The following is a 27,594-nucleotide window of genomic DNA, read 5'->3' as shown; positions in this document are numbered from 1 at the left end:
ACATTATCACACACACCTTAATTCAGGGGTTTGGTAACCAGAATAGCGATCATCAACGTACACATTGTATCTTTTTTTTTTTTTTTTAATGTGATGAGGGCGAGGTCACCGCGGAATCTATAACTTCTCGCCTCCGCGTGACACCTGTCAGATTTCCACAAGCAATCCGCGAGGCAGCTCACTGAATACATTTTCTCGGCACTGGAATTATACCATAAACCCCGAAGGTCCTGCTGGTGAGTACAGAGATACAATCAAACACCGTTTGTTTTCGTCTTAGAATAAACGGGGAACGTCGTCGGCGAGTCACGATTCACTTTTGCGAACGAGAACGCAAACGCTGCCTGAACAGAAATCAGTATCAGTCACAGTGACTCAGTGCTTACTGAGAAAGATGCTGATTTTTGGTGAGTAATTTAGCGTATTTTATGAATGAAGACGTTTTCAAAAATAATATAAACACGAGAATTATAAGAAGCATGTAAACATAATTCACGTGTGTGCTTTAAATGATTTAAAAGTGCAGTTAAATACATCACACTTAAACGGCATTTGGTTGGAGTTTTGTCTTCAGATATTTGGTTTTGGGAAAATACAGCTAGAAAGTATCATCGTTATTCATCAGGTAGTTGATATTATCGTTTGTGTTTACGCAGAAAGCAAACCACGCGTGAGCTTTTCAGATAAAGGCCAGATTTGATTCAGAACGCTCTTTCCCGCGTTCTGCGTTGCCTGGAGACGATATGACACAACGAGAGTGTTTGAGACACACGTCACCTGCGTGTCGGAGCACGTTCTCTGATAATTTCGCCGAAACGATGACAAGAGATCTAGAATAAAACGGAAACGTCTTATTTGGTTAAATCGCGTAACCATGGCGTTTTCAGAATGCGCGCTGTAAATAATGTTTATCAGTTCCAAGAAACAAATGACGTTTTTTTAATTAATTACACTGTAACAAGAGCACCTTAAGATTAAATGTACCCTAATTAATGTATATATTTGTTTTAAAGCCCATTACGTCTTTACACTTTACGTTACTGTGTATTTTTGCATTTAAGGACCGAGTAATATTAATTAACAACTTGCAATCTACTTGCTATTATTAGAATTATAGTTTAGTTTAGAGTTGCCGCATGTAGCTAATTATGCATAATTTACCGTTATTACTTTAGTAACATGTAACGTGTGTAACGAACACCAAATAAACTGTTACCAAAAACTCTTAAAGGTTTTGGCAGTGATGCCACAGGAGAAGAACTGGTTCTAAAGAACCCTTTCTGCATTCGAAAGGTTCCGTGGACGTTGAAGGTTCTTCACAGAACCACTGACGCTATTAAAGAACGTTTGTTTATCTCTCTATAACCTACACGTTCTTTTGGAAAATGTAACTTGGACACGAGTTGCTCAAAACACAATTGCATAGAAAAAAAATAGAGCCTGCTTTGTGCGTTCCTAAAGCTTACCTGGATCAGGTAACCAATGACTCATCCCCGAAGCCCCGCCCACTCCACCTCCCACCTGCGAAAAAAAAGCCGCAGAGTTCAGTGCAGCCGTCAGTAGCGCCAGCATCAGCGCGGAGAAACACAAGCCGACCAACAGAAGACGCCTTTATCGTCGCGCACCGCGGGGATCTACTTTTTACCACTCTCTGGTGGAACTCTAACTTTATTTTTGTAAATCTCGGCGGTACAACTCGCTCCCGTCGTCGCTTCGCCATGAGCGTCAGCGTGACCTCGGACAACGTCTTCCTCACGGCGCTGCAGCCCAACTCCACCGTCAGCACTTACGCGGTCCCCTCCGAAAACGAGCTCTCTCACGGTGGCTCGCACGCCAAGGATGAGGCGAGGTTCAAGCGCGTGCACCAGCAGGTGTCTATGAGACTGGCGGAGAAATCCACGCTTCCGCGCCAGAACGGCTCGTCGTCACAATACGCAGCCTCAGGTGTGTCACCGCGCTTTGATGTCATTGTAATACATGTACAATAACACAAAAGCCTTTGAATTATTAATCTGCTCATCATCTGTCAGGTTGACTTTACATAAAAGCCTTTGCGCGGCGCTTTCATACAGTACGCGGTTTCATTTAGACTTTAATTACGTCTTGAACTTTTGGGAACGCTATTTGTTAGATATCAATAGAAGCGTTATTACATTCTCACGCACGGGCTGTTTACAGATAAGCATGCAAAACAATAAATAGTTATGAGAAAAAATGCCTGGAGGAAAATTGTGGTCACTTGGTTTATGTTATTTGGATATATAGTAAAAATAAATATCCCACATGTCATTTGTGGATAATGTAGCTTTCTTTTTAATGCGACTTGACCCGAACTAGTTTGCATTTACCTTTGTTTTCTGGTGATGTTATAGATGAAGTCTGTTCACATCAGTGGGTGGCAGATTTAGTTTTTCAACATTGTTTTTAAACGTTAGCACTGGTGATTTGTTTCTTTATCAAGCAGCATAGAAAGTGGCACTGACTTCTGGTTTGTGTTAATAATTTACAGTAGGGAGTAGAGCAAGGTTCAAGCGCAATCTCGGTTCCTGTTACGCGACTAAGTGAGAGTGAAAGTTTTAAGGCTCTACCCAACCCACTCCAGACAAAAAAAAAGTGCTTAGCGCTGCACAAAAGACAGGTCATTTGGATCCGTCAATCATAATGGCTCATATGTCAATCGGTGCGCTGGAAAAGCTGAAGAACGTAACCTAAGAGAAACCCAAACTATTGTCCGGACCGGCACAAGGTTTAGTCCTTAAAGACAAATTGCGGTACTGCACGGCTGTTAAGCACATTAGTATACATCGGTGTGCACTTGAAAGTACTCAAAGCCTCTCTGGTGTTCAAGAATTTGCGGTCGATTTGAGTTGTTGAGACCAAAAGCGGCCGAATTCCTGCTTTGCGAGGGTCTGCCGTAGCAGGTTTCCAGGGTTTTAACCTCTGCTGCTCAGCGAAATACCAAGCATCTGTTACGAGCTTACGCAGGTGACACAACTGCATTCGGACACTCGACATGTTCATTTTAACTTAGTGTTTAAGTTTGTATTTTGCTCATTTGAAGCGATACATTAGGGCAGGGTGTAGGGTGTGTGTTTTTTGGGCAGGGACATTTAGGTGTGTCCCAGTCATCAGACCGGTTCTGTCCTTTCTGCTGGCTGTTGTCTACAACTCACTCCACACTTATTCACTTATGAAACGCTTATACCACTCCCTAATTCACACACACACACACACACACACACACACTTACATACTCAAGTGCGTGTACATGCATGCCCGTAGATCCATAAGTAAGCCTTTGATGAAACAAACCTGGACGCCTCAGCCCCACATCTGCTGCTCATCCAGAACAAAACATTTTAAAACTGTGGCGAACTTGTGTTGCGGTGATTCATGTAACCCTGCGAGTTTGCCCGGCGCTTGCAGTGTCATCAAAGACGCATGCCAAGCATACTGACTTAGCTGTAAAGACTTGACGACCTTACAGTAAATCTTGGGCTGTACGTTTGTAACTTATTTCCCAATGCGAACCATATCATTTGTAATGCCGCCCAATCGGCGACTCGATTGCATTCGAAGACTTAAAACTCGCATGCAATAGTGTCATAAACCTGGCTACAGGGAAGCAAACAGTCTAACGTGCGAGTTTGTGAAGTAGTCATATAAACTCATGTTTTATTATATTCACATGCATAAGCATCGCAAAACAAAGTTCTTTCATTTGAGAAGCTGTACGTTTACAACAAACAAGCTATCATAAACCTGACTAAAGAGTAATTAAAAATACGTTTAATGTGTTTTTTAACGTTCGAAACAACAGAAACGCACGTTCAAACCTGTGTCGTAAACACGGCTGAAGAGAAACAAAACAGCATCTTTAATGTTTTCAAATGTTTAAAACCACAAACCTGCAGGTTTACACACAAACGCGTACAAAGGTATCATTAATGACCTCTTCGTAACGAAACAAAGCACTTCTTTAATTGATCAAAGATCGAGCGTGGATGTTTACATAAAAAAAACCAGCTTGCACGCAAAGCTGTAGTAAATAGGATTACATTCAAACAAAACAACACTTTTTTTTGTTTAGTAGTTCACTCAGAGAACAAACAAGTACGTTTGAATACAAACTCGTGTAACAAAGGTATAATAAACAGGTCTAAAGGGAAGCATTCAATGTGGGTGTGTTTTTTTTTTTTTTTAATTGTTTAATAGAAGGACAAACATGCATGTTCGCCCACAAGCTGCACAGAGGTTTCAGTAACATGGCTAAAATAAAACAAAACAACAGATTCATGTTTAATTACTGCACTGCATGAACAGTATGTTTACAATACGCAGTTATTACAATAGTTTTCAGTTTATAGTCGTATAGTTAATTTTGTGTTAAAAAAGACATCTTTTGAAGATAATGTGTGATTTGAATTAATGAAAAAGTCATAATCAGCGAATCTGTGATTTAATAACTCGTTATTAGTTACCATCTGAACCAACTGAGGGGCAACTGAATGCAAGTTTTTTTTTACTTCGTAGGCTTTATTTTCGTCATTGAAATACATTGCAGCCGAGCTGTTAGGTGTGTCAGTCACGTCCAGAAACGTGTAGAATGTGATGGCACACCAAGAAAGTTCACAGGAAGGATTACTCGTGCTGTAAAAACTAGTCCAGATATACGTTATTAGTCCAAAAGATGTGCATTTGTATTAATTCTCTGTATTTTTCTTCTCGTAGAGTCTGGGAATTACTCAACAATGACAAAATATTCAACAGTAAGCCAGAGTTTCACTCCAAATTTCAGCTCGAAATCCTTCGTCTATTCCCCCACTAGACAAATGACGGTAAGATTCTTTCAGTTTCTTTGTAAATATTTTACAGTACAATTACAGTTTACCTGTTTGAAAAACATAGCGCTTATTGGGCCAAGTTAAGGTATTTTGTGCTTGTGACTGTATGGATGTGTATCTTGTCCAAATACTGAAAATGATTCATGGGGATTGTGTTAGTTAGATGTGATATTTCACAGGTAAGCTCCAATCAACAACCACACATGAAAAATCACAAGTTTAGAAATGTCGAAGCATCAATTTCACTTATGCTCCTGTTGAGTGCTACTATGATAAAAATAAGGCTGTCATAAGTCGCTGGGGTATATTTATAGCACTAGCCAAAAATACATTTTATGAGTCATTTTATGTGCCAAAAATCATTAGGATCTTAAGTAAAATACTGTATATTAAAGCTTAATTTATGAATGACAGGTTCTCAGTATTTAGATGTTTTGCACCCTCAGATTCCAGATATTGAAATGGTTGTATATCACCAAATATGGTTGTGGTCCAGGGTTAAATATTTCTCTTTTCTTCTACATATTCAGAGTTTGTTTTCTTTGATGTTTAGGCGCAACGTCCATCGCAGTACTCTAGTGGTTACTCATCCCGTTCTGCCATTGATTTCGGCCCAAAAACCAAAATCAGTTACACAGGAGGTGGTGGTGGAGGCGGGGCATATTACCAAGAAGATTATGTGGGCGGCGGTTACCAAGGCGGCGGTTTCCAGGGCGCTGGTTACCAAAGCGGCGGGGGCCAAGTGCAACATCAGCAGGTCAGCTCAATGACTCGATCCTTCAGCCGAATGGGGGGCGACCCGGAGACCCAGTCCATGCATTCCATGCGAGTGGCGTCCATACCGCGGCACGTGGCTAACTCCTGGATGGCGCAGGACGACAGCGACGGCAGCCTGGTTTCAGAACGAGACGCCACTTATACGCAACAGGCCACCATGCAGAGCATGAGCAACGGCTACACCGCCAACACCTATCCGCGTCAGTCCGTGTATTCCACCTCTGGGGTGAACGGGTTTGAGAGCGGACAGCAGGTCAGTTCCATGACGCTGCCAGCCATGAAACGCTCCCACAGTGGGATGCTAGCCGCTGGAGGAGGAGGAGGAGGAGGAGGAGGCGTCATGGAGCAGGAGGTGTACGTTAGACAGCAGTCCTTCAAAGGCCCCGCCCACCGCACCATCAATCGAATCAACAACCGCCAAACCAGTCGCGCTTCAAACATGTCGTCAGGCATGTACGGGATTTCTGGATTCAGCGGCTCCCAGAGCAACCTGGCCATGCAACAGGGACGGCTGTCACGCGCCGGGTCCGTCAGGAGCATGCATAGCGTCGGGAGAGGCAAGGATGTGTTTGACGGCATGGATATGACGGGCAGCATGGGCAACCTGAGCGGTTAAGTGTGTGTCAAAATACTGAGCGAAATGCATTTCAAATGAGTCAAGGCGAGGAAGTGAAGTCTGCTTTATTGTCAGTTCTTCCACACGTACAGCGCATACAGGGATGCATAGTAGTTCGCTTAGAACTTTATGAATGATTATTTTAGTTTCAAGTGTGTGTAAGGAATGGGAAGCAAGCAGAGTAGGGCTGTTTCTAAAGCACGCTTTGCCATCTGTTGTTAAAAACTAAGGTCAGAATCATTTCAAGAGAAAAATCGCGATGCATTCAGAAAATCTCGAAACGATGAAATTCTCAAATCGCAACGCATAATTTTTTTCCCCATGCCCTAGAACGAAGCATTGAAAGGAAGTAGTGGCAGGTATTTTATATTTTAGATATTTTAAGAAATACGATCACAATAAGATCAAACACATTTAGAAAATAGTTTCACTTGAATTTCATGATTTAAGGGAAACTTGCCAAATTAAATTTGGCGAACTGTTTAACTGAAGATCAGTCACATGATTTTACACGGGCAGATTTACAGTGCTGCTCATTGTGACTCATGCAATAATTTTTCAGCATTGGTTTTATTGTTCAGATTTATTTTCACTCTTTGTAACATACCAGACTTTCATTCATTTCCTATGAACAGTCTTATCTTTTAGTTTGTGCCTATCAAGTTAATAATTATTAAGCAAGCAAAATAATAGCATTTCAACTCCCCTCCTCCCACCCAGTATTTTATTTACTAAATTATTCGAAGATTAATTTTAAATTGGCACATTATATATATATATATATATATATATATATATATATATATATATATATATATATATATATATTATATATATTCCAACTATTTTATTATGCAAAATCTAAAACTTTGTCATCTTACAGTGACTGCCAACTAAAGATACTGGTCTCAAAACATCTTGCTTGAATGACTTTTAAAATGTGCACAAAAGTAGTATGCTAGCACCATTAGTTTAAAACACCACTCAAAAGTGGGCCTAATTGGCTGAAATGCACAAATAGCATGTGTTCAACCACAAATTACATGTTTCTTACCAAACGCTTCCTTAGTACCGAGGGTCAAAAACTCCCTGAATTATGTACCATAGCTATTTGAGACATACTATGTTTTACCACTAACACTACATATTACTGATCGTTGTGTATTCGTTAAAATACTTAGTTTGGTGTGTAAGTATTGATAACAGTGATTACACAAAGTGAATTCAGGGCTGACCTTTGAAGCATAAAATTGTTCATACTGTGCTTTAACAGCCTGTCAATACACCCATACTTAGCTTATCTGTCCTTGTTGCACTAACTCTGTGTGTGTGTGTGTGTGTGTGTGTGTGCGCGTGTGTGTAAATGTGTTTGATATTGCACAGCCCTGCCTATATGTGTGTAAAAAGTGAAGAGAGAGTCTGTTGCGCAGGCACACCCAAACCAGTCCAGCCACCTCACACTTCATACACCCTGGGAAAGAAACACACACTTCCCAGCACTCCAGCGACATGCACCAGCACACACAAACACACATGAAGGAACTGTTGAGCGAAAGTTTCTTTAAATAATGCTGACTCTTACGGAAGTAGTACTAGTTAAGAAATTAAGATGAGCTAATATATGAATTATTTGACAAAGAAACATCATTTTTTTAAGCGCCAATTTAGGCTTACACTGAAAATCAAACTTTTCTGCGTACGGAATTAAAATCAATGAACATTTATACATCTGACTTCTCCATAAGACCACGTGCTAATATATGGCAACCTCAGTTATAAAAATGTGCTCTAAAAAAAAAATAAACTAACTAAACTAAACTAAACTAAACTAATATCGCGTCCCTATGAGTCAAGTTCAAAATTTGAGAAAAGAAATCTAACTTTTTGAATTTGCAATAAAAATGGAAGCAGTAACTTTGACTTGATGTAAAAGAAGAAATCTTAGAGCGTAGACTTGGATGGAGGTAGATCTGAATTTTGACTTTATGTGGACAAAATGGTTGGAAACGTTTACCGTAAGTCGATTAATCAGAAGACCGCATGCTAATTAATTATGCTTCAAATAACAATAAGTTCAAAATGAATTCCAATAAAGTTTGATGTTTGCATGTTACTAAGCTAATTATTTACATTTTTTGTACTTTCTTGCATAGACTCAACAGTTTGGACATGCAGACTGCTGTTAGCTATCTTGTTGAGCCCGATCAAAGTCTTCAAAATTTGGGGGCTGCCTACATTCAGCACGAGTGTTACCACAACAATGAAGCAAAGAAGCAGGTATGTAGCTGCGAAGAAACATTTGCGCGGGATGTTTAATTGTGTGTTTTCGATATAAGTAATTCTCTTTCTTTCAGGTGAACAAGCTGAAGGGCATTCCTCTCCTGGTGCAGCTGTTTACCAGCGAGAGTCAGGAGGTGCAGCGCTACGCCACCGGCGCCACCAGAAACCTCATTTACGAGAACATGGAGAACAAAGTGGCCCTTATTGAATCCGGCGGGATCCCCAAGCTCATAGAGGCCCTTAAAGAAGAAGACGACGAACTCCGCAAGAACATCACAGGTGGGCATTTCAGTCACGCTGTTCCAGTTAACTTTACCACCGTTATAATCGCCACTGGGTCACGTGTTCATTAAACATGTTTGAGATGCAAAACAAGCTTGTTTAAACCCAAAACTGTGATCAGCTTGTTGCTATTGCGAAATACTGCCAGTTCAGTGCGATCAGAAATTTAGAGAAAGGCTTAAATATTTCCCTTTCAACCAAGAATTGGTTTGGAGTGTGACCAACTTGAAAGCCCTGGAAAGTTTAAATTACTTTCCGACTTGATTTTGACAGCGAAAAAAAAACAAACTAAACCTAAAAGCTGCTTGAGAAACAGAATATTGAATGAGGAACATAGAAAGTGTGGCTTGTTTTTTCTACTTTGAATTGATTGGATGGAGTAAAGTAGGCGTTACATTCAGGAATGAACAGCGACAGTTGGAGGGGCGTGGTTAATGATGTCAATCTCGTGGACAAGCCGTAAAACTGATGTCATCAGAAAAGGCCCATCATTTTAGAAGGGTGGAGCATTTTCAGATTTGGATTAAAGGTTATGAAGGACGTTATGAACGAAATAAATGATTTCTTGCCGACTTTAAGACCGCATGCCAGTAACAAACCTCATTAATGCTTCATTTGGAACGCTTGTAGATAGTATTGTCGTATTGGACTCGACTAGAGTTTGAAATTTGCATGTCGCCAGGCTAGTGATTTAGGAGGCGGATTTACTAAACAGAGGAAATAAGCGTGAGACCGCAAAAGTGCTGATGGGAGAGGAAAGTTCATCTACTGACAACGCACAAATTAAAGAACACCAATGCAACAAAATTGACCAAATTAGCAATGACACCACAGGCACAAAATGGGTTAAGACTTTCATATGCAAAATATCTCCAATATGTCCAAGCCTTTTTATGCCTAATGTTAATAACTGCATGTGTTTAAATCTTGACAGTAGTTTTAACGCCTAAAGAGAGTTTGTGGTGATTAATAAATCTGGCCTCTTTATGTTCTAATTAAAAACATAACACTAATATTCAACATTACATTTGAGTTATCTCAAATTCTGGTTTTACTTTCAGGTACAGAATGATAATTACGCAGATTTTCAGTAAATAATCATCTGCCGTGCATACTGGCTCTGCCAGAGATACAGATTCATTTGGTAACGCTTTATTTCAATACTACAATTCTACTAACAGGAAGTAACTTTGCAACTAGCAGTCCGTTTAGTATCACTTTATGTTGATTGGTCCACAGCATGCTATAAGAAAATTTGCAAGTATATATCAGTTTCTTGTGCCATAGTTAGTAGACATAGTAATTGATATGTAGTTACAAAGTTGCTTATAGTTAAGCAGAATGTCTAAAGTGGACTATCAAAATAAAGTGTAACCATTGTTTTTTCAGTTTTGCAGTATGTTTATGACATTTAAAAAGGATATGACGTACAAAGAGGTTTACGTATCTGTATGCGTTGCATGCAGGGCGTCGACTGATCTCTCAGTATTGCATCAAACTACTTTAATCATTGCTCAATGTTGTCCCGACATGTGCAGAGGAATGAGCGGACAGCTGTAGTGAAGGTTAGTCAGTCAGGTTTATGTCAGTCCTTACGGCTCAGTTCGTGTCTGGATATGCAGGCGCGCCAATAAACCAAATAAATCTACCGATGCAAAACCCACGACTGAAAATTGGGGAATTTGAGTGAGTGACATCATAAACGAAAGCTTAGGAGGTCGTAAATTAAGTTAGCTTGATTTGTGAAATTAGTTGAGGCGGTTGCTTAAGATTTTCCCCCACTTTTTCCCTGCCTTGTTTTTTTTCCACTAATCTTTATTTCCCACGACACATTCCCACATTCTCTTCTTCACTGCCTTTATCTCTCTCTCCCTTCGCTCTCATTCGTTGTAGGTATTTTGTGGAATCTGTCTTCTAAGGATAACCTGAAAGAAAGGCTGGCACGAGAAACTCTTCCCGAACTGACAGAGAAGATCCTGATTCCCCTCTCCGGGACCGGGGACCAGGACATTATTGAGCTGAAACCCTCAGAGTCTGACATCTTCTTCAACACTACCGGCTGCCTCAGGTACACACACACACACACACACACACAGACTGTTTTGAGTTCCTCTTTACTTGTTCCTGTTCCTGCAGGAACTTAGTTGGACTTCACAGAATGAAAACCCCCCCTAGACACATCCCTGCTAGGAACCTGAGAACGAGAATACTTGAGAGTCATGTTTCAACGCAAACTATATTTTAGAAAATGATAGAATATGAAGCCTGTTTTTAGGATTGTAATATTAACGTATAAGCATATAAACAAGTATTAATTCTGTTTTTTAGCATTATTTTGAGAAAAATATATTAGAAAAAGAAAGTTAATTCTATTTTAGGACTGTCATTTTTAGTTAATTATAAAATAAATAATATTTTTATGTCTGTTTTAAAATAATATATAGATAATTATGCCTATTTTTAGAACACCTTTATTTTAATTAACTTTAGAAAAAGTATAAAACTTATATTTATGATTGTAGATTATTATTATTTTTTTAGATCTTTTATTTTTGGGAAAAAAAAATATTTTTTTAGAAAATCAGGATTATAACTGTTGATTAGGCGTGTTATTTATTCAATTATTGCATTATGACTTTATTTTTGAAAACTAATACTGTAATAATAATAATTAAAAAATATATGTGTGTGTTGATGAAATGTTTTTTTTTAATAATATATTTCAGATTCAGCTTTTTTTATATATCTTTCTGATTTCTTGTACAGGAACTTGAGCTCGGTGAATGAGAAGACCAGGCAGCAGATGAGAGAGACCCATGGCCTTATAGACGCTCTAGTTGGCTATATCGATAAATGCTTGGAGAACTCTAATGCGGAGCAGAAGGTAATTATAATTATAATTATAATTATAATTAATTATATTCTGCCTCTGTCGTTGCCACCGCCTTGCGAGGTGTGTGTTCACATGGCCGTTCATGAGCGTGTTCCTCTCTCAGGGTGTGGAGAACGCAGTGTGTGTGTTGAGGAATCTGTCCTATCAGCTGTACAGCGAGATTCCCCAAGGAGCCCTTCTGCGGCTCGAGGGTCCGTCTCGAGCTCAGGGCTCCTCAAAAGGAGAAGCTATCGGCTGCTTCACCCCTAACAGCAAGAAGGCCAAAGACGTAAGAAGCTGCTTTTAAATTTCTATTTCAGTATTCTCTGTTAAACTTCAGCCTCATCTTCATGTGTCTTTTCTTCCAGAGACAAAATCAGGACCTCTCCACGTTTACAGAAGTGTCCCGGCAGCCAAAGGACATGGAGTGGCTCTGGCACCCTAAGATCATTGTTCTGTATAACCAGTTGCTGCAGCAATGCGAGATCAACTCCACAACGAGAGAGGCTGCGGCCGGAGCCCTGCAGAACATCACTGCTGGAGAAAAAAGAGTAAGAGCCAGCAAAAAAAGACTAGCTGTGAGCCCTACCCGACTGTGATTGGACGGTTAACTGAAAAGTAACAATGTTGAGTGCTATTTTACCCTAAATTGACCATTATTCAACTTCAAAAATCCAGAGCGCTCAGCATAAAAGATGCCCACCGCCTCGTCACACTGTTGCCGTTTTAAAACGACGCTCCCATTGAAATCCCATTTTAAAATCCTAGGCTAGAAGTAAAGATTTAACCCAACTGTTGGTTGAAAACAGCCCAATTGTAGCCCAGAAAAGTACACTTTAAATACATGAACAATGCACTTGAAGTGTCACAGCTTTAAAGGGTTAGTTCACCCCGAAATGAAAATTCAGTCATTAATTATTCATCCTTAAACCAGTAAGACGTTCATCTCCATAAACAGAAACACAACTGAAATGGTTCAGGTCCAGAAACATGCACTGATAAAACAGTCCTTGTACAAATAAAAAATATCTTAATTTGTGTTCTGAAGATGAATGAAGGTCTTGTGGGTTTGGAACGAAATGAGGATGAGCAATTAATAACATAATTCTAATTTTGGGGTGAACTAGCCGTTTAATTGCATCATGGAGGGGGAGGGGCTATTAGACTTAAGTACATAGTGCATAGATTGCATAGTGCATGATTTGGGACACAACTCTTCCTTGATACCAACTCTTTAGCAATACTAGTAATCACACAGAAGACCTTAGTATCCACCTAGTAATCACATTAACAACTGCAGCTAGTTATTAAACAGCTATTTGAACAAAACAACTCTCGTGTTTCAGTGGGCGTCCATCTTGAGTCGTGTGGTGTTGGAGCAGAATAGGATGTTGCCTGTCATTCTGGATAAACTCAGGACCAACAACGATGCGGAGCTGCGTTCTCTCACCGGCTTACTCAGAAACCTCTCCCGTCACTGCAAGGACAAGAACGACATGGGTGAGGCTTCCTTCCTTAGCCGCAGAACTTCAGTCCATCACATCTCTGTGGCCTTAGAGAAGCTCATTGTTCTCTGACTTTCGTTTTAGCCACAAAGGTGGTAAATACCCTGCTTAGCAAACTGCCCAACGATGGCCGCCAGAAGGAGCCGTCCAGTGACGTAGTGGTGAACATTTGTGGGGCCCTCAACAACCTGGTGACCAGCAGCATGGTGGCTGCACGAGACATCACCTACTTCGATGGTCTGCCCAAGCTGCTGGGCATCAAGACAATACATGAAAGCAGGTACAACAAAAAGAAAATCCAAATTTACTGCAAATATTACCATAACATTATATTGCTCACAAACTAACGTTGCAATTTCAATTTTCAATTTTAGCCCTGTTCAGTTGAAAGCTGCTAAAGCAGCGTCAACAGTGCTCAGCAACATGTTCCAGTACAAGAAACTACACAAAGATTACAAAAGCGTAAGTATCAGGACCACGTGAATTTCATAGCTGCATCCGAGATACGTGTGCACTCGGTTGTAAACAAGTACGGATGAGAAGTTCATGGCTGAACACGTGAGAGATGCTCTGAATTAAAGCTTTTAAGCGTACTAGTCCCAAAAATAACGTCGCTATTACATTTTCAGTCAAAACTTTTTTAGTGACAAAAATGTATCTGCAAATAAACTATTTCCGCAGTAGCATGGGTAATTGAAACTAGCGTTGACCGCTCTGCGTAACAAAACCAAACCAACGGGAACTTTCTCAATTGCGGCGAAAACTAGCCCAATTGCATTCCAGGCAAAAAACATCTATAAAATTGACTCTAAATTCACTTTCTGGGGGGTGGGACGGGAGGGGTGTGGCTTCAGTCACTCAATCACTTCGCAAACGTCCACTTTAATAGTAGACTTGCAACCTTGCACGCTTATTCACAATTAGCATAATCCGCACCTATGAATTGCAGCTACGCCAATTGCGTGTCCAGGAGTGTATTCTGGTCTACTTTCTCAGATTTGGCTCCAGTATATTGCATAAATGCAAAAAAGGCTAAAAGACTATATGCCAAACAATAAAATGTAATATTTAAGAGTTTTAGCCAGTTTTTCAGACATTCTTCTTAAAACAACCAACTGGTGGCGCTTTTGGAGCGACTTTTTCATGAATCGTACAATTCTAACAATTTTTATTCAACTTTTCTTAAAAAATGTTGCGTTGTGTAAACTAGTACAGTTGCACATCACGATTACTGTCAATCCGCCCTGCCCTCTAGACATTTTCCGGTTATTTAAAGTCTGTTCAAAAGGTTACATTAAACACACATTCGCACAAACACGAAAAAGCACGCATATCATACTGGATAATCAGATGGGAAATAATACACTCATATATGAGTTGCTTACTTCCAAAACACACAAGCACAGTTAAAGCATGTTGATATGGGAGGTAGATGTTCAGACACACCCTGCGATGTGGATTTCAGGTGATTTCCTCGTGAGCATGTCCAAACACACCATGCACCGGTGAAAAAAAAAAACTAAAACGTGCTCTCTTCTGCTTCAAATCTGGGATGCTAGCCAGTGTGCTACCTGGAACAACTATGCGCCTGTAAGATTAAACGTGTTTTTTTTTTTTGCTTTGTGTTTTACAGAAAGGGTACCAGAAAGAAGACTTTTCAGAAATGGGCTTCTGAATGGATTTTATTGTCAGACAAGAATTTAATAAGGACAATGGATAAAGAAAACACAACCGGAAAACCCCAGCGAAATAAATATTCAGAAAAAGTGGATAACACACACAAGACTTTGTTGCTACTGTATAGGATGAACATTTCTTATTCAGCCTCGTATCTTTGTTATTTTTCCCAAAAATCCTCAGGGATTTATTGCAATATGTCTTTTATATACCGGCTGTTGCCTGTATTTTTTTCTATTAAACACACACGATCCATGATATAATAATTATATCTTGGGAATGCAATCTATCTTTTCAAAACAGTTCCTTTTTTTATGATATTTGTAGAAGAATATCTGTATTATGATGATAAGGAAGACATTTTAGCTGGTAAATTGCAATTGTGAGGGTGTAGAAGATTGTGATATGTTTTATAAGACACTTAAATGCTGTAAGCACAGGCCGGACAATTTTGGGCTGTTAATCAGCCTTCTTGTCGTAACAGAATCGCTTATTTCTTACTAGTCTGATTTAAGATATACTGGGTTGTTTCCTCTTTTTGGTGTTTTTTCTGTATGTACAGATAATATGTGTCATTATTTAGTGTACAAATGATAAATGTAATGATATGAGGAGGACACATGATAAAATACCATATGAATGTTTGAATGGAAATGCATTTAAACCCACTGACTAAATTAAGTATGTAACATCACTATATGCCAGATAGTTTCTGTTCACTTTTGTATATGGTGCAATATGTGCATTAATTTGAGAGCAAGCAACTCGACTTAACTGTAGTGTTAATTGTTTTTTGTATAAACCTTTTTTTTATTTTTATCGTGGATGTTGAATGTTTGGTTTGGGTTGGTGCGTTTCCAAATTATATTTAATCCGGTGTGTATGCTATAGACTGTTATGAGTGATTTGCAATCTTTAAATATTTGAGAACCGCTTTTACCGTATAGAGACTTAAATCTGCAGAGAGGCCTTGAACCTTTTGACCTTTACGAATGCGTGGAATGTTCTCTTTTCAAAGTCTCTGATCGAGCGCCTGACATATTTTAGAACTCATCCTGATTTCATTGTAAAATGCATGTGCGTGAGTGTCATAGATCTGTGTTCATATCGAAACAATAAAAAGGAAATTAAGAGTTTGTTTTTGTCAAACCGTTTTTCCCCCCTACCGAAAAAACAAATCCTGTATTAGCATTTTTTAAAGAGACAGTGCGCTAAAAAATAGCTATACTAATTTAAATTCATACATTTAAAAATGGTGTTTTTTTTTTTAACACAAATTTCCATTCATGCCGATTTCAGCGCTGTGTGTTTGTCTGAAGTCAGCAAAAACGGTTAGTTTTGCGTCTGTTCCTGTCCTCCTCTCATGTCGACCCACCCTTATTTACATACTTTCTCTCTGCTTCAACATGAACAATCATCTGCCACACCCTACTAAAAAACCCGACGACTTCCTCAAGAGCCGCCGACATTTACAACATCCCTAAATCACAAGCCGTCCTAAAACGCCTGTATATTCTGAATAAAAGTACGTACGGACGACATGTGAATCACAACAAAAGGCTTTCTTAGCGCCGCGTGTTTAAGATTTTATGAATTTTGACCTCGCGCGTCAAACAGCTCCCGGCGATGTCAAGGGCAGCTATGTACCTCACAGCAAATTGCAGGGTACAAAACATTCAGTGTTTACATCACACCCACCACCGAGTGTCACAGGCTGTTCTTTGGCTGGTGTTGACTGATGGCCGTTTGTGAAGAAAAAGCGAAGCGACCTCATTGATCTTCCATTCAGAGCTCGAACCTGAAGCGTTTGCTGGTTTTATCCAGCACAGATTGGTTCGTAACTCTTGATAGTATATGTAATGGTAATTGTGAACGATATATTGGTCGTGTTAGTTATGTTTTTAGGCTGTTAATGCTGCCTTCCACTGGAGGACTCAAATTAATATTTTGTTCTGGCTTATGCTGACACCTAGTGAGACTGTAAGGATGCAAACTAAATTAAACAGGAGGTTTCGTATCAGGAATTACTAAATCACACAAGGCGTTAAAAAAACAATACCACTAACTAGCTTATCCTGACTGTATTCTCATATTTTAAAACTGCTCCAGATATCTGATGTAAAATACAAAATGGAGGTATATTCACATTATTTTACGTTTTATTTCAATAATGAGCTGCCTGTAGTCTCAGTTACGTTGAGCATATTCTACTCTCGGCCCAGTTTGTCCCATCATCGTTTAACCGTGTGGTTATTTTCTGCCTGCCTGTGTCATGCTGTGGTTCCAGACATGACGAGGAAATAATATTATTAACTTTTAAACAAAGTAACGAACAGCATGCATGCAGGAAGACCAACAAAAACCACACGCCTCTAAGGACGAAGACCAGACCAACTGAACTCAACCAGACTGGGCTTTTAAACACAAGGTAATTGGCACAAATGAACTAGACACACCTGAAGACAATAAGACCATCAACCGAAAGTAGGTCACAAGGAGCACATGTCAACACAAACAAAAGAGGCCAAGGTTGTGGCAGCCGGCCTGCAGCAGTGATATTTTATTGTTTGCAAATTATTAAAACTCTTAAAGCGTTTTATTCTCGTCTAGCGCTCCTTCTCTTTGAACCGTACCGTGACAGCTATAAACATTGTAATCCAAACTACATGAAGTGAGATTAGATACAGTTGATCATTTATATAACATGAACTACGCCCCTTGTGCTTTCATCTGGAGTATTACTGATGGCCGTGACGCTTTTTCATTGCAGTTTTTAAAGATTTCTATTTAAATACAAATATACGGTTTTTAGCATAGTGTGCACTTTTTAAAATAAACGTAATTTTTTACACTTTACATTTAAAAGATGGCTCTACTTATTTTGGTAACACTTTACAATAAGTTGTCATTTGTTAACATAATGCATTAACTAACATGAACGGCACAGTTGTACATTATCTATTCATCTTTGTTAATGTTAGTTAATAAAAATACAAAGTGAGTGTTTCTGCTTCCAATCAAAACGGATATAATGATCTGTAGGGCATTTTGCGCTAAACCTTTACAGACACATTCTGGGAACACTTGTAAAGTGTTACCCTTATTTATTAGTCGAGCACCCACTTTTTTTTTTAAATGCCGTGAACAGTGTTTTTGCTCACTATATACAGTAGTAGGGAAGGAGACACAGACGCACTCACACTCACAAGGACTCCACAACTTTACTAAAATATATACAGAACCAAAATCCCTATGACTGTACATGAAATGTATGCATTCTGCATAAAAGCTTAAAGAATTGTGCACGCATAACCGTAAAAAACTCAAAAAGCGGTGACGGTAACAAGAAATCATTGGGCTAAAAGTGACTTAAAAGTGCAAAAAAAAAAAAAAAAACCAGGAGTGTGTCTCAGATATCATCCTCTGTGACCAGGCAGTAAAAGTCTGTGCGTGCGGCGTAGTTCCTCGAGCCGAGGTCAGACACGTCTATCTCCGAGGGTTTGGGTTCAGCGGTCACAGCTGGCCCTGCAGGAAGCACCGGAGCTCTGGAGGGAAGGGTCTTGTAGATGGGCAAACGCAAACCTGCGAAGGAAACAATTACATGTTAGAATTTATAGCAGCTGCTGGTATTCTTAGGGCAAAGGAAAAGATACATTTCTGATTGCTTGTGATGTAAGTCTTCGTCCTTTCAATAGCTAAAATAAATAGTTTGCAGTCAAAAGGTTTTTTGGTTTTTTTCAGTGTAATATGCATTAAAGACTGACAATAAAGAGAAGAAATTGTTGAATAAAGTTGTTAATTATTCTTTGGCAGCAGCTATTTGTGGTAAGTATATTCATACAGCAGAGGCCATTTACATTTTGTGCAACTATTTTGCAATGATATGCTAGTTACACTTATTGCATATAGCATTAAATTCTATAGATAGATTATTTACACTGTTGAATTAGCATACATTTCTGCTATTTTTTACAATTGCAAATAGGCAATTATTTGCACCATTAGTATTGTTGTATATTATAAAACAGTATGCAGTACATATTCAGTGTAAATTATCATTTTAATTCATATTATTAGTCAGATGCCAACTTATTGGAACAATAAAGCCTTCCCTATACCTACCATAACTCTATCATATTTCCATCTGTTTGATGGCCATCTTTTGTAATGTTGACTAGACCAATCACACGTTAGTGGGCGGAGTTAATGTAAATAGCTTAAAAATATTCCCAATTTTGTTTTCTTTGCGCGCAAAAAGTATTCTCATAGCTTTACAACTACCTTTGAAGCACTGAGGTCACATGGATTATTTAAAAAGGCTTAGTTCACCACCAAAAGGAAAATTCTGTCATTAACCATTCAGGATTTTAAAGCCCTGAACAGTTTAGCTCCTCAATATTTGAGCGAGCTCTTATCACATGATAGTGCCCCACGTCCGCTGCCTTCTTAAAACTCTGGCTGTTTGATGATCGATAAAGATCATCTTTTTCCTATTTAGCACCCAAACTGGAACAATCTCCCTAACACTGTTCGGAGGCAGACACACTCTGTCAGTTTAAATCTAGATTAAAGACACATCTCTTTAACCTAGCTCACATACAACACGCTAATATTCTTCTATTATTCAAATCCATTAAAGGATTGTTAGGATGCATTAATTAATTAAGAAAATATGTGACGTAATCAGGGTTTTTACATTCGTAGGGAAAGCGCGTGTATGTTTTGCGATACTCTCCAAAATGGTGGACGACAGGAGAAGAACGATCGAGTCAATTACGTTATTTTGGATTTCTTCACACAAAAAAAGGATTTTTGTAGCGTTACAAAACTGAAGTTGATGTCACATCCTGTTTTACCGATGTATTTACTACATTTCTGGACCTGGATCATTTCAGTTGCGTTGCGTTGTCTGTGCAGGGTCAGATAGCTCTTTGATTTGTCTTCCCAAGATGAAAAGGTTTACATGTTTAGAACGACATGAGGATGAGTAATTATAGCAGTTTTCAATTAACCCTTTAATGATGTCCTTCTGGATCTTGAACGTGCCAATAGCGTTGCTGTCTAAGCTCTCGGATTTCATCAAAAATATCTTGATGATGAATGAAGGTCTTACAGATTTGGACCGTGAGCAATTAATGACAGAATTAGCATTTAGCATTCCCTTTAAAGGAAGCATGAACCAGATCGAGTGTCGCTGTTGGAATGAAACCGAATGAAGATAAACTGAAGAAGCACACTGGTACCCAGGTCTCCCGCGGGATCGGGGTCCGGTCTGCAGTCCAGGTAATCGAGCTGCTGCGTGAGCATGGGATCTTTATCGCCCTGCAGCAGAGTCTGGGGATCGCCGGCAGAGTCCCTGTGAAACGTCACCTTGCGCGGCATCGCCAGGGCCAGCTCCTTCCAGAAGCCTGAAGAGGGGGTCTGTGGGAAGGGAATGAGAACGGTTAGGCTTGTTTAACCCTAAATCTCTCCGATGTACTGCGAGGGTCTGACCATGGAGTGTGCGCCCCAGGTGAGGGTCGTGATTCGGGGCTGGTGCTGTCTGAGCTGATGACTGATGTCCGAGCTCATTTGCTTCTGCTGTGACTGAAATACGATGAAGATGGGCTTCCTCGACAGCTCCGTCAAGTGCCACAGACCCTGCCTGAACACCAAACAGCATCATTAAAGCTCACATGTAGACTGTAAAAACATTTTAAAAACACATAAGAAGAAAACGTAATAATAATGGCACCTAGTTTTACTCTCTCAAATTTGATTTGATTGTAAGAGTGTGAGAACATAGTTTAGGTTACTATTATTGATTCATATTTTTCTTCCTGGCCTCATGACTTTGGCTGCATCAAAAAAGTTTCTGAGTCAGAGAAAGTTTTAACATTTTGTGAAAAGATTGTTTTAGATTTTGATTGTTAGAAAAGATTTTCATTGCAAGCCACATTTCTTTACACTACAACAAACTAATTATGCACAATAGTATATGTATTTATTATAAAAAGAATACATTAATATTAGTGCAATCAAACAATTAATCACTGTGTGATGTACTGTTTATATTATGTGTATATAAATACATACAAATGCATGCATATGTTTCAGAAAAATATGTGCATATATTAAATATATGAATATATAATATAAAATATGAATATAAATATATATGTAAATACATGTAATATTAAAACAAATATGTGTGTGATATTTTGGACGCGATTAATCATAATTAACCATTTGACAGCACTGAATAATATAATTATTAATTAAAAAAATTAAAAGGATGAACTTTAATGTGATTTACTAGTTTGTTTTGAAAATAAACTCATTAAACTGATCAGAAAGAATCGCTAAATAAATGTATCACAGGATCCACAAAAATATGAAGCAGCACAATTATTTAAAAAAATAAAAACAATAATATTAATAAAAACAATATGGGAAAATCAGCATATTAAATGATTTCTAAAGGATCGTATGACACAAAAGGCTGGAGTGATGATGCTGAAAATTCAGCTTTACATCACAAGAATAAATTATATTTAAAGATATATTTAAATAGAAAAACAATCTTATGAAAATATTTTCATTACACTAAAACAATTATGCAAAGAATGAATGCATAAGATGACATATTTGATGACATATTGATTAATTAACAAAGGAATACAGAAATTAAATACTAATTATTTGCTATACTTTTAATCTGTTGTTAGTATATATAAATTAAGTTATAATATATATATTAATGTGTAGTGCAAGACAGTTTAAATAATGCAAAGTGATGCAAATGCACTGCAGATGTTACCTAAAGTTGGTCGTGCACCACTCCTGCTCCAGGTACGACTGAGAGAGAACAACAATCAGCCGACGACAACGGCTAATGTTCATCAGCAGCTCTGCAGACGGCTCTGAGAATAATACACACACACACACACACACATTTCTCTATCACATATATCTCTAACACACGCTAGTCTAACTAAATATACACTCTTTATTTAACAGACTTCATTCGTGAGATTTACCGGCTCCAGGAAGGATGTTTGCGTCGTTGAGCAGCAGTTTATGACTGTACTTGTTCTCCAAATGAGGCTTCAGGATGAAGTTGACAAATTTCCTGTCGTTCTCATTATTGACGTACGAGATGTAGGCGTCGAACATTCTGCCGTCTGAGAAACAGCAAAAAGTCACATGCTACCGCAGATGATGAAGGGCTTTAAGGTACAGGATGCAGACTAACCGTTGAGCTCATACTCTCCGTAAACGTTCCTATACCACAGTTTAAAGTCGAGCCGGCACTTGGAGTAGACCACCGCTGCCAGAGCGAGCATCAGAAGCAGGACCACTGACGCCACCACGGCCCCGGTGTGACTCGGAGACTCTGTGCATAAAAGACGGGATAAACCTTATCAGCAAAAACACAGAAAGAATCAGAGCACCTTTTACACTTTGCATTAAAAGCATGTTAGAGCGTTTGTGAGGATAAACAGATGGAGAATATCACAATGTATTGTATAATGTGGAAATAGGCGATGTTAAAAGACTGAATTAGTTCAATCATTTCTTACTGTATTCCTTCACGCTGAACGCCGCTGTGCTGTTCCTCACCACGCAGAAATACACCCCGAAATCGGCCTGAGCGTTCAGGGTGAGTGTTAATTCACTGCTCTTAATGACGTGACCATCGTCAGGGAGCCTGCCGAGTGTGGGAAAGTGAGCAATGTTCAAATCAAAACAGCACGCTAGCATGCCACTCATGCTTGTTCACTAGTAAGTGTACTACATGTGCATTAAGATTAAACCATGTTCCACAATGCAATCTGCTTGACATGAATGAACCAGAAATCAGCTTGCTTTAACTCACATTTGAATTCATCATTTGATAATTTTTTTTTTCAAAATACCTGCATGTCATTACTTCTGTAATTCATTGCTGTAATTACATCTATAATTACATCCCTTACACTTTAACCTACCCTTAAACCAACCCATGCCACCAAACCTGTCCCTAACCATAACCATATCCACCAAAATAGCAACAAAAGCGCTTTGCTAAACCATGTGAACTCATTGAGTATATTTCTGATGTAAGCACTTAGTAGTGAAGGTCACTTAATATAAAGCAGGACCACTGATTATTTAATTAAAAAAGAAACTCCTATACAGAAAATTTGGTTAAAATAGTAAGACATTTTTTCATTTCCAACCAACATAGGCGACTTCTGCTAAAATAAATGAAATCCAGGCTTCTTTCATTTTATTCATTACAATTCAGACATCTCTAAGAAGAAATATGCGCGATATAAACTCAGAACTAGGAGAAATAAGCTCAAAAAGCATAAAAAATTACTTTTATGTAAAATTGTGAACTTTTAAGAGATATTAGCTTTTTTGAGTTTACAATGGATTCTGAGTAAAAAAAAAACCCCTAAAATAGTCAAAATAATCTTACAGTTCTGATGTTTCTTGCAAATGCTATTATATCTTTCAATTCTGTGTTCGTATTGTATCATTTTTGTATCATTTTGCAAAAAACTAATATTGTAAGATATAAACATTTTTATTTTCACTCTTGTATAACTCTCTGAAGCAATCAGGCAGGAATAATTTAACACTAAAGTTACTGAGCTAAACCTACCGAATCTCTTTCATACGTTTTCACCTTAATATTTTTACTTCTATTCAGTATTCGGCACTGTCTTGCATCAGATACCCACCAGTCTTTTACATTTTCAGAGTAGGTGAGGTTGGTGAGCGGTGTGCCATCTTTCACCCAGTCCAAGCGGTCTTTGCAGTCTGAGTCGGTGCGGTTTAAGGCTATGGAGGCCGCGCAGGTGAGGACCACGCTGTGACCGAGCGTCGCCGAAACCGACTGAGCTTGATCATGCTTGAACTCTGGGACGCTGCTACAAAGCGGATCTTTGTTTCGAGAGGGAAAACACAAGAAATGAGTGAGCATCAGCGTGTTTCAGTGGATAAAACTTTGCTTTGTGCCAAGCACGCCGCTAGATTCTTTATACAGGTAGATGAGCACACACGATCGGCGCTCAGCTAAAAACAATGACTTCTTTATTTGCCGTAACCTTACTTGAGTCTTGCGGAGGATATCTAATCTCAGGAGAGATGAGTGAAACTCTATTCTGACCCACAGGTGAGGCTGTTTCTCATCAGCACTGCTTCATATTCCCATGTTTCGAGAAACATGGATACTGTATTTTAGATGGGTTTATGAAATGTTAATTTAACGGTCATTCATTATTTGAAAGCTCGGCCGGTGGCGTGTCCATTAAGGAGTCCATTAATAGACATCACTGCCGACATAAATATTGTACATGTAGATTCCCGGGAACATGGTTGGGAAACTCCAATATGGACAGAGTTTGGAAGTAGGTGCATAAATCCTTCAGCCAACAAACACTGGGACTGTTTGTATTGGTCAAGATGAGCAGGTCAAGACCTTTGACAAACACTTCTTCTGAAATGCACCGTACGCGTGAATTCTGAGGATTCGAGATAAGACGGATGTTAATTTGTTTCTATGTGATGTGATAAAAAAAACCCTCTTTTCCAAGAAATGCCTTGGAAAAGGGAAGTCTCTTATTAATGAGCAGTTTAATAACAAATCCAACAAGTGATCAAATGTGCTTTTGAATACTTATGTAACAGCAGGGCTGAGACATTACCCTTCAAGGAACATGACACTTTTTTTTGAAAATAGGCAAATTTTCCAAGTAGTTCAACCGTTTTCGAATCTATTCAGCCCATCTCCGAGTCTGACAGAGCACTTTTAGCTGTAGCGTAGCATAGATGTTTAAATCCGATTAGACCGTTAGCATCTCGCTCTAAAATGGCCAAAGAGTTGTGATATTTTTCCTAGTTAAAACTCGACTCGTACGGCAGCAGTGTTACTGGATTATGACGCAGGAAGGAGGTGCAGTTCACATTTGTATCAGCCTAGAAAATCGCCACTTTTAATTTTCCGTCTGTCCTTAGTACGCAATGTAGCTATAGAAATTTTTCGCAGTCGGAAAAGAAGAGGCCAAACTGCATCAAACTACTGGAGATACAACAAAAATAAACACTTGCGTTATTCGTTTCGGGGGGTTCGGAGATAAACGAGTTTCAAACGAGTTGAAAGTATTTTTATCGCTCATAACGTCGCAAGAGAAATAAACATTGAATAAGAAATCTATCTAGTGCATATATCGAGCACCTGTGTTTGCACACACTATTAAATTAAATATTTATTTTTATTTAATTAAATATTAAATGTATTACTATTAAATTTTATATTCTTTCAGTAAGCCAAGTACTGTTAAAAAGGTTGTTATGTGTTTTGTGTTTATGTGTAAACTAGGCATTTGCGTAAAAACTGAAGTTTACCTTGAGCTTTTACTCTACTCTTCGGATTTACTCGTTTACATCGAAAAAGCCAAAAGTTTGCCGCTTGAGGCCTCAGATTTTGTAGAACGGATTTGCAACATCCAATATGTTATCAGTAACTGTGTAATTTAAATTGATCAGTATTGGTCAATATTAAGTACATAATTGTATGCAATTGACATGAAATACGTTTGCCGTCATTTACTGTTCAATAAAAGTTTTACATTTAAGATAACTGAAAAGCATGTGCGATCACATTACAGAAATTTTGTGGACAAAAAAAGGTTTATTTCCTATAATATCGGTTATTTATCGGTTATCGGTCAAAAGATTATTTGAGCTACATACCAATTTACTAGTATTTTAGTGTTTACTAGTATTTTAGTAGGTTAAATATGTAGAGTGTGCTTGCAATACGACATATATGCATATAAAAAGCATTTGCGTAATTGTATAATTTTAGTTTTTTAGGTACAGCATAACTGTACATGCGTTATAAAATGCTTCCACCTTCAACCAGGTTCTCGAAGCTGACATTTAACACCTCGTATCCAAATAGATATAAATTATCCGAGCATGAAAGTGAAAGTACAGAACTAAATTTGCTTTTATTCAAAGCAAGTAGGAAGAAACAATAGCAAGTATTAACTGGCAAGAGCACAGCGCCGGGGACGTCAAAGAATAAATTCCCAGGCAACGAGCATAGTGATCAATTAATATCCAGAAAGTGCTGTACTGTAAGTGCCTTTGGACAAGTACGTTAGCTAAACTAATAAAGACAACACCAAGGATTCAGAGGAAGTTAAAAAAAAAACGGCAGAAGGAGGAAAACAATGTTATGAAAGCAAATATTGACCGTAGGAGAACAGGTTTACACTGCATTGCTCAACTTATGGCCACTTTTACCCATGTAGGTCAATCACATGACGTATCACAGATGCTTCATGCAAAAAAAAAAAACTCATTTATGTAGAAGAGCGATAGGTGTATCATCATGACAACAGGTTTGACAAATGCTTTATGCTGCATGAATGTGTCTGATAGGATTTTACAGTATTACTATGTAACCTATCCCACAGGTTATAACACTAGTCACAACTGTTTAAGGGGAATTGCAACTATTTTTAATATCTTGGGCACTGAATAGTCACTATTGCACCACATCTATTCACTGGGTAATGTTTAGGTAGGACCATTGTTCTGCGCCGCAGCCAGTAACTGGGTTCAATCATTAATCGGGAGCAGCTGAACTAAGCAGGCTGTTACCGGGTACAAAGTTCCCATTACAGGTTGACAGGGTTTCATCCAAACAAGGTGCTGAATTAATGCGTGCACGGATGAGAGGAACAATGTTAACCGGAAAAACAGCTTCGATGTAAGGGGTCGTCATCATATATTTGTTATGTAAACACGTGAAAAAGTAATAATACAGTGACATGCATAAAGGTGGACATTTTTGTACATTTGTATTTTACTGTTTCAGGATTATTATTATTATTATTATTATCTTCTGTTTCACTTCTGAATTCTCTGAAAAACCTGTTAAAAGACAGGTTAAATTTTCACAGCTTACTCCATAGTGTGTGACAACATGCCCCACAAAAGGCCAATGTATTAAATAAACTGTATTCAAAACATTTTATAATAATGACAACTAGGTAGATAGATAGATAGATAGATAGATAGATAGATAGATAGATAGATAGATAGATAGATACAGACAGACCTATAGATAGACAGATAGATAGATAGATAGATAGATAAAGACAGACCTATAGATAGACAGATAGATAGATAGATAGATAGATAGATAGATAGATAGATAGATAGATAGATACAGACAGACCTATAGATAGATAGATAGATAGACAGATAGATAGATAGATAGATAGATAGATACAGACAGACCTATAGATAGATAGATAGACAGATAGATAGACAGACAGATAGATAGATAGATAGATACAGACAGACCTATAGATAGACAGATAGATAGATAGATAGATAAAGACAGACCTATAGATAGACAGATAGATAGATAGATACATAGATAGATACAGACAGACCTATAGACAGATAGACAGACAGATAGATAGATAGATAGATAGATAGATAGATAGATAGATAGATAGATAGATAGATAGATAGATAGATAGACTTACCCGCAGTCCGAGTAAACGCGGGACATGTGAGATAGAGAATCAAAAGACAACACCACATCGCAGTTCTCTCATAAATCCTTTGATCCGAGTAAAACAGCTCGTGTCATCAAGTCAGGAAACTCAAGCAGAGACCGGAGAAGGCGGCATGTCTCGCTGACCAGCTGCATGTAAACGCGGAAGGTTAAAGCGAGTCTGTCGCCGA

The 27,594-nt window shown here is 38.5% G+C and overlaps 2 protein-coding genes across 3 annotated transcripts; one reads left to right on the top strand and one right to left on the bottom strand.

Annotated features, from left to right (window-relative positions):
• Positions 1–87: 87 nt before the first annotated feature.
• pkp3a (plakophilin 3a) lies at positions 88–15,989 on the top strand. 2 transcript variants are annotated; one of them, XM_043228016.1, is made up of 13 exons: positions 88–236; positions 4,732–4,838; positions 5,398–6,233; positions 8,391–8,514; positions 8,592–8,796; positions 10,693–10,867; positions 11,566–11,683; positions 11,796–11,960; positions 12,040–12,222; positions 13,018–13,171; positions 13,261–13,456; positions 13,551–13,638; positions 14,810–15,989. In XM_043228016.1, the coding sequence occupies exons 2-13, from the start codon at positions 4,752–4,754 to the stop codon at positions 14,849–14,851; spliced, it is 2,373 nt and encodes a 790-aa protein (XP_043083951.1). In that variant the 5' UTR covers positions 88–236; positions 4,732–4,751; the 3' UTR covers positions 14,852–15,989. The 2 variants fall into 2 exon arrangements, with proteins under 2 accessions (XP_043083951.1, XP_043083950.1); XM_043228015.1 differs by lacking the exon at positions 88–236 and adding an exon at positions 1,540–1,944.
• A 1,394-nt stretch (positions 15,990–17,383) lies between these two features.
• On the bottom strand, positions 17,384–27,594 carry sigirr (single immunoglobulin and toll-interleukin 1 receptor (TIR) domain). Its single transcript, XM_043228224.1, has 9 exons — positions 27,393–27,594; positions 23,565–23,766; positions 22,416–22,543; positions 22,088–22,228; positions 21,873–22,016; positions 21,653–21,755; positions 20,347–20,497; positions 20,097–20,274; positions 17,384–18,435 (listed from the first exon to the last, which is right to left on the bottom strand). The coding sequence occupies exons 1-9, from the start codon at positions 27,448–27,450 to the stop codon at positions 18,263–18,265; spliced, it is 1,278 nt and encodes a 425-aa protein (XP_043084159.1). The 5' UTR covers positions 27,451–27,594; the 3' UTR covers positions 17,384–18,262.

This window comes from Puntigrus tetrazona, chromosome 25 (assembly GCF_018831695.1).
Source record: "Puntigrus tetrazona isolate hp1 chromosome 25, ASM1883169v1, whole genome shotgun sequence".
Taxonomy (NCBI): Eukaryota; Metazoa; Chordata; class Actinopteri; order Cypriniformes; family Cyprinidae; genus Puntigrus; species Puntigrus tetrazona.
Note: the sequence above shows the minus strand (reverse complement) of the source record. Positions and strands in the feature narration are given on the sequence as shown.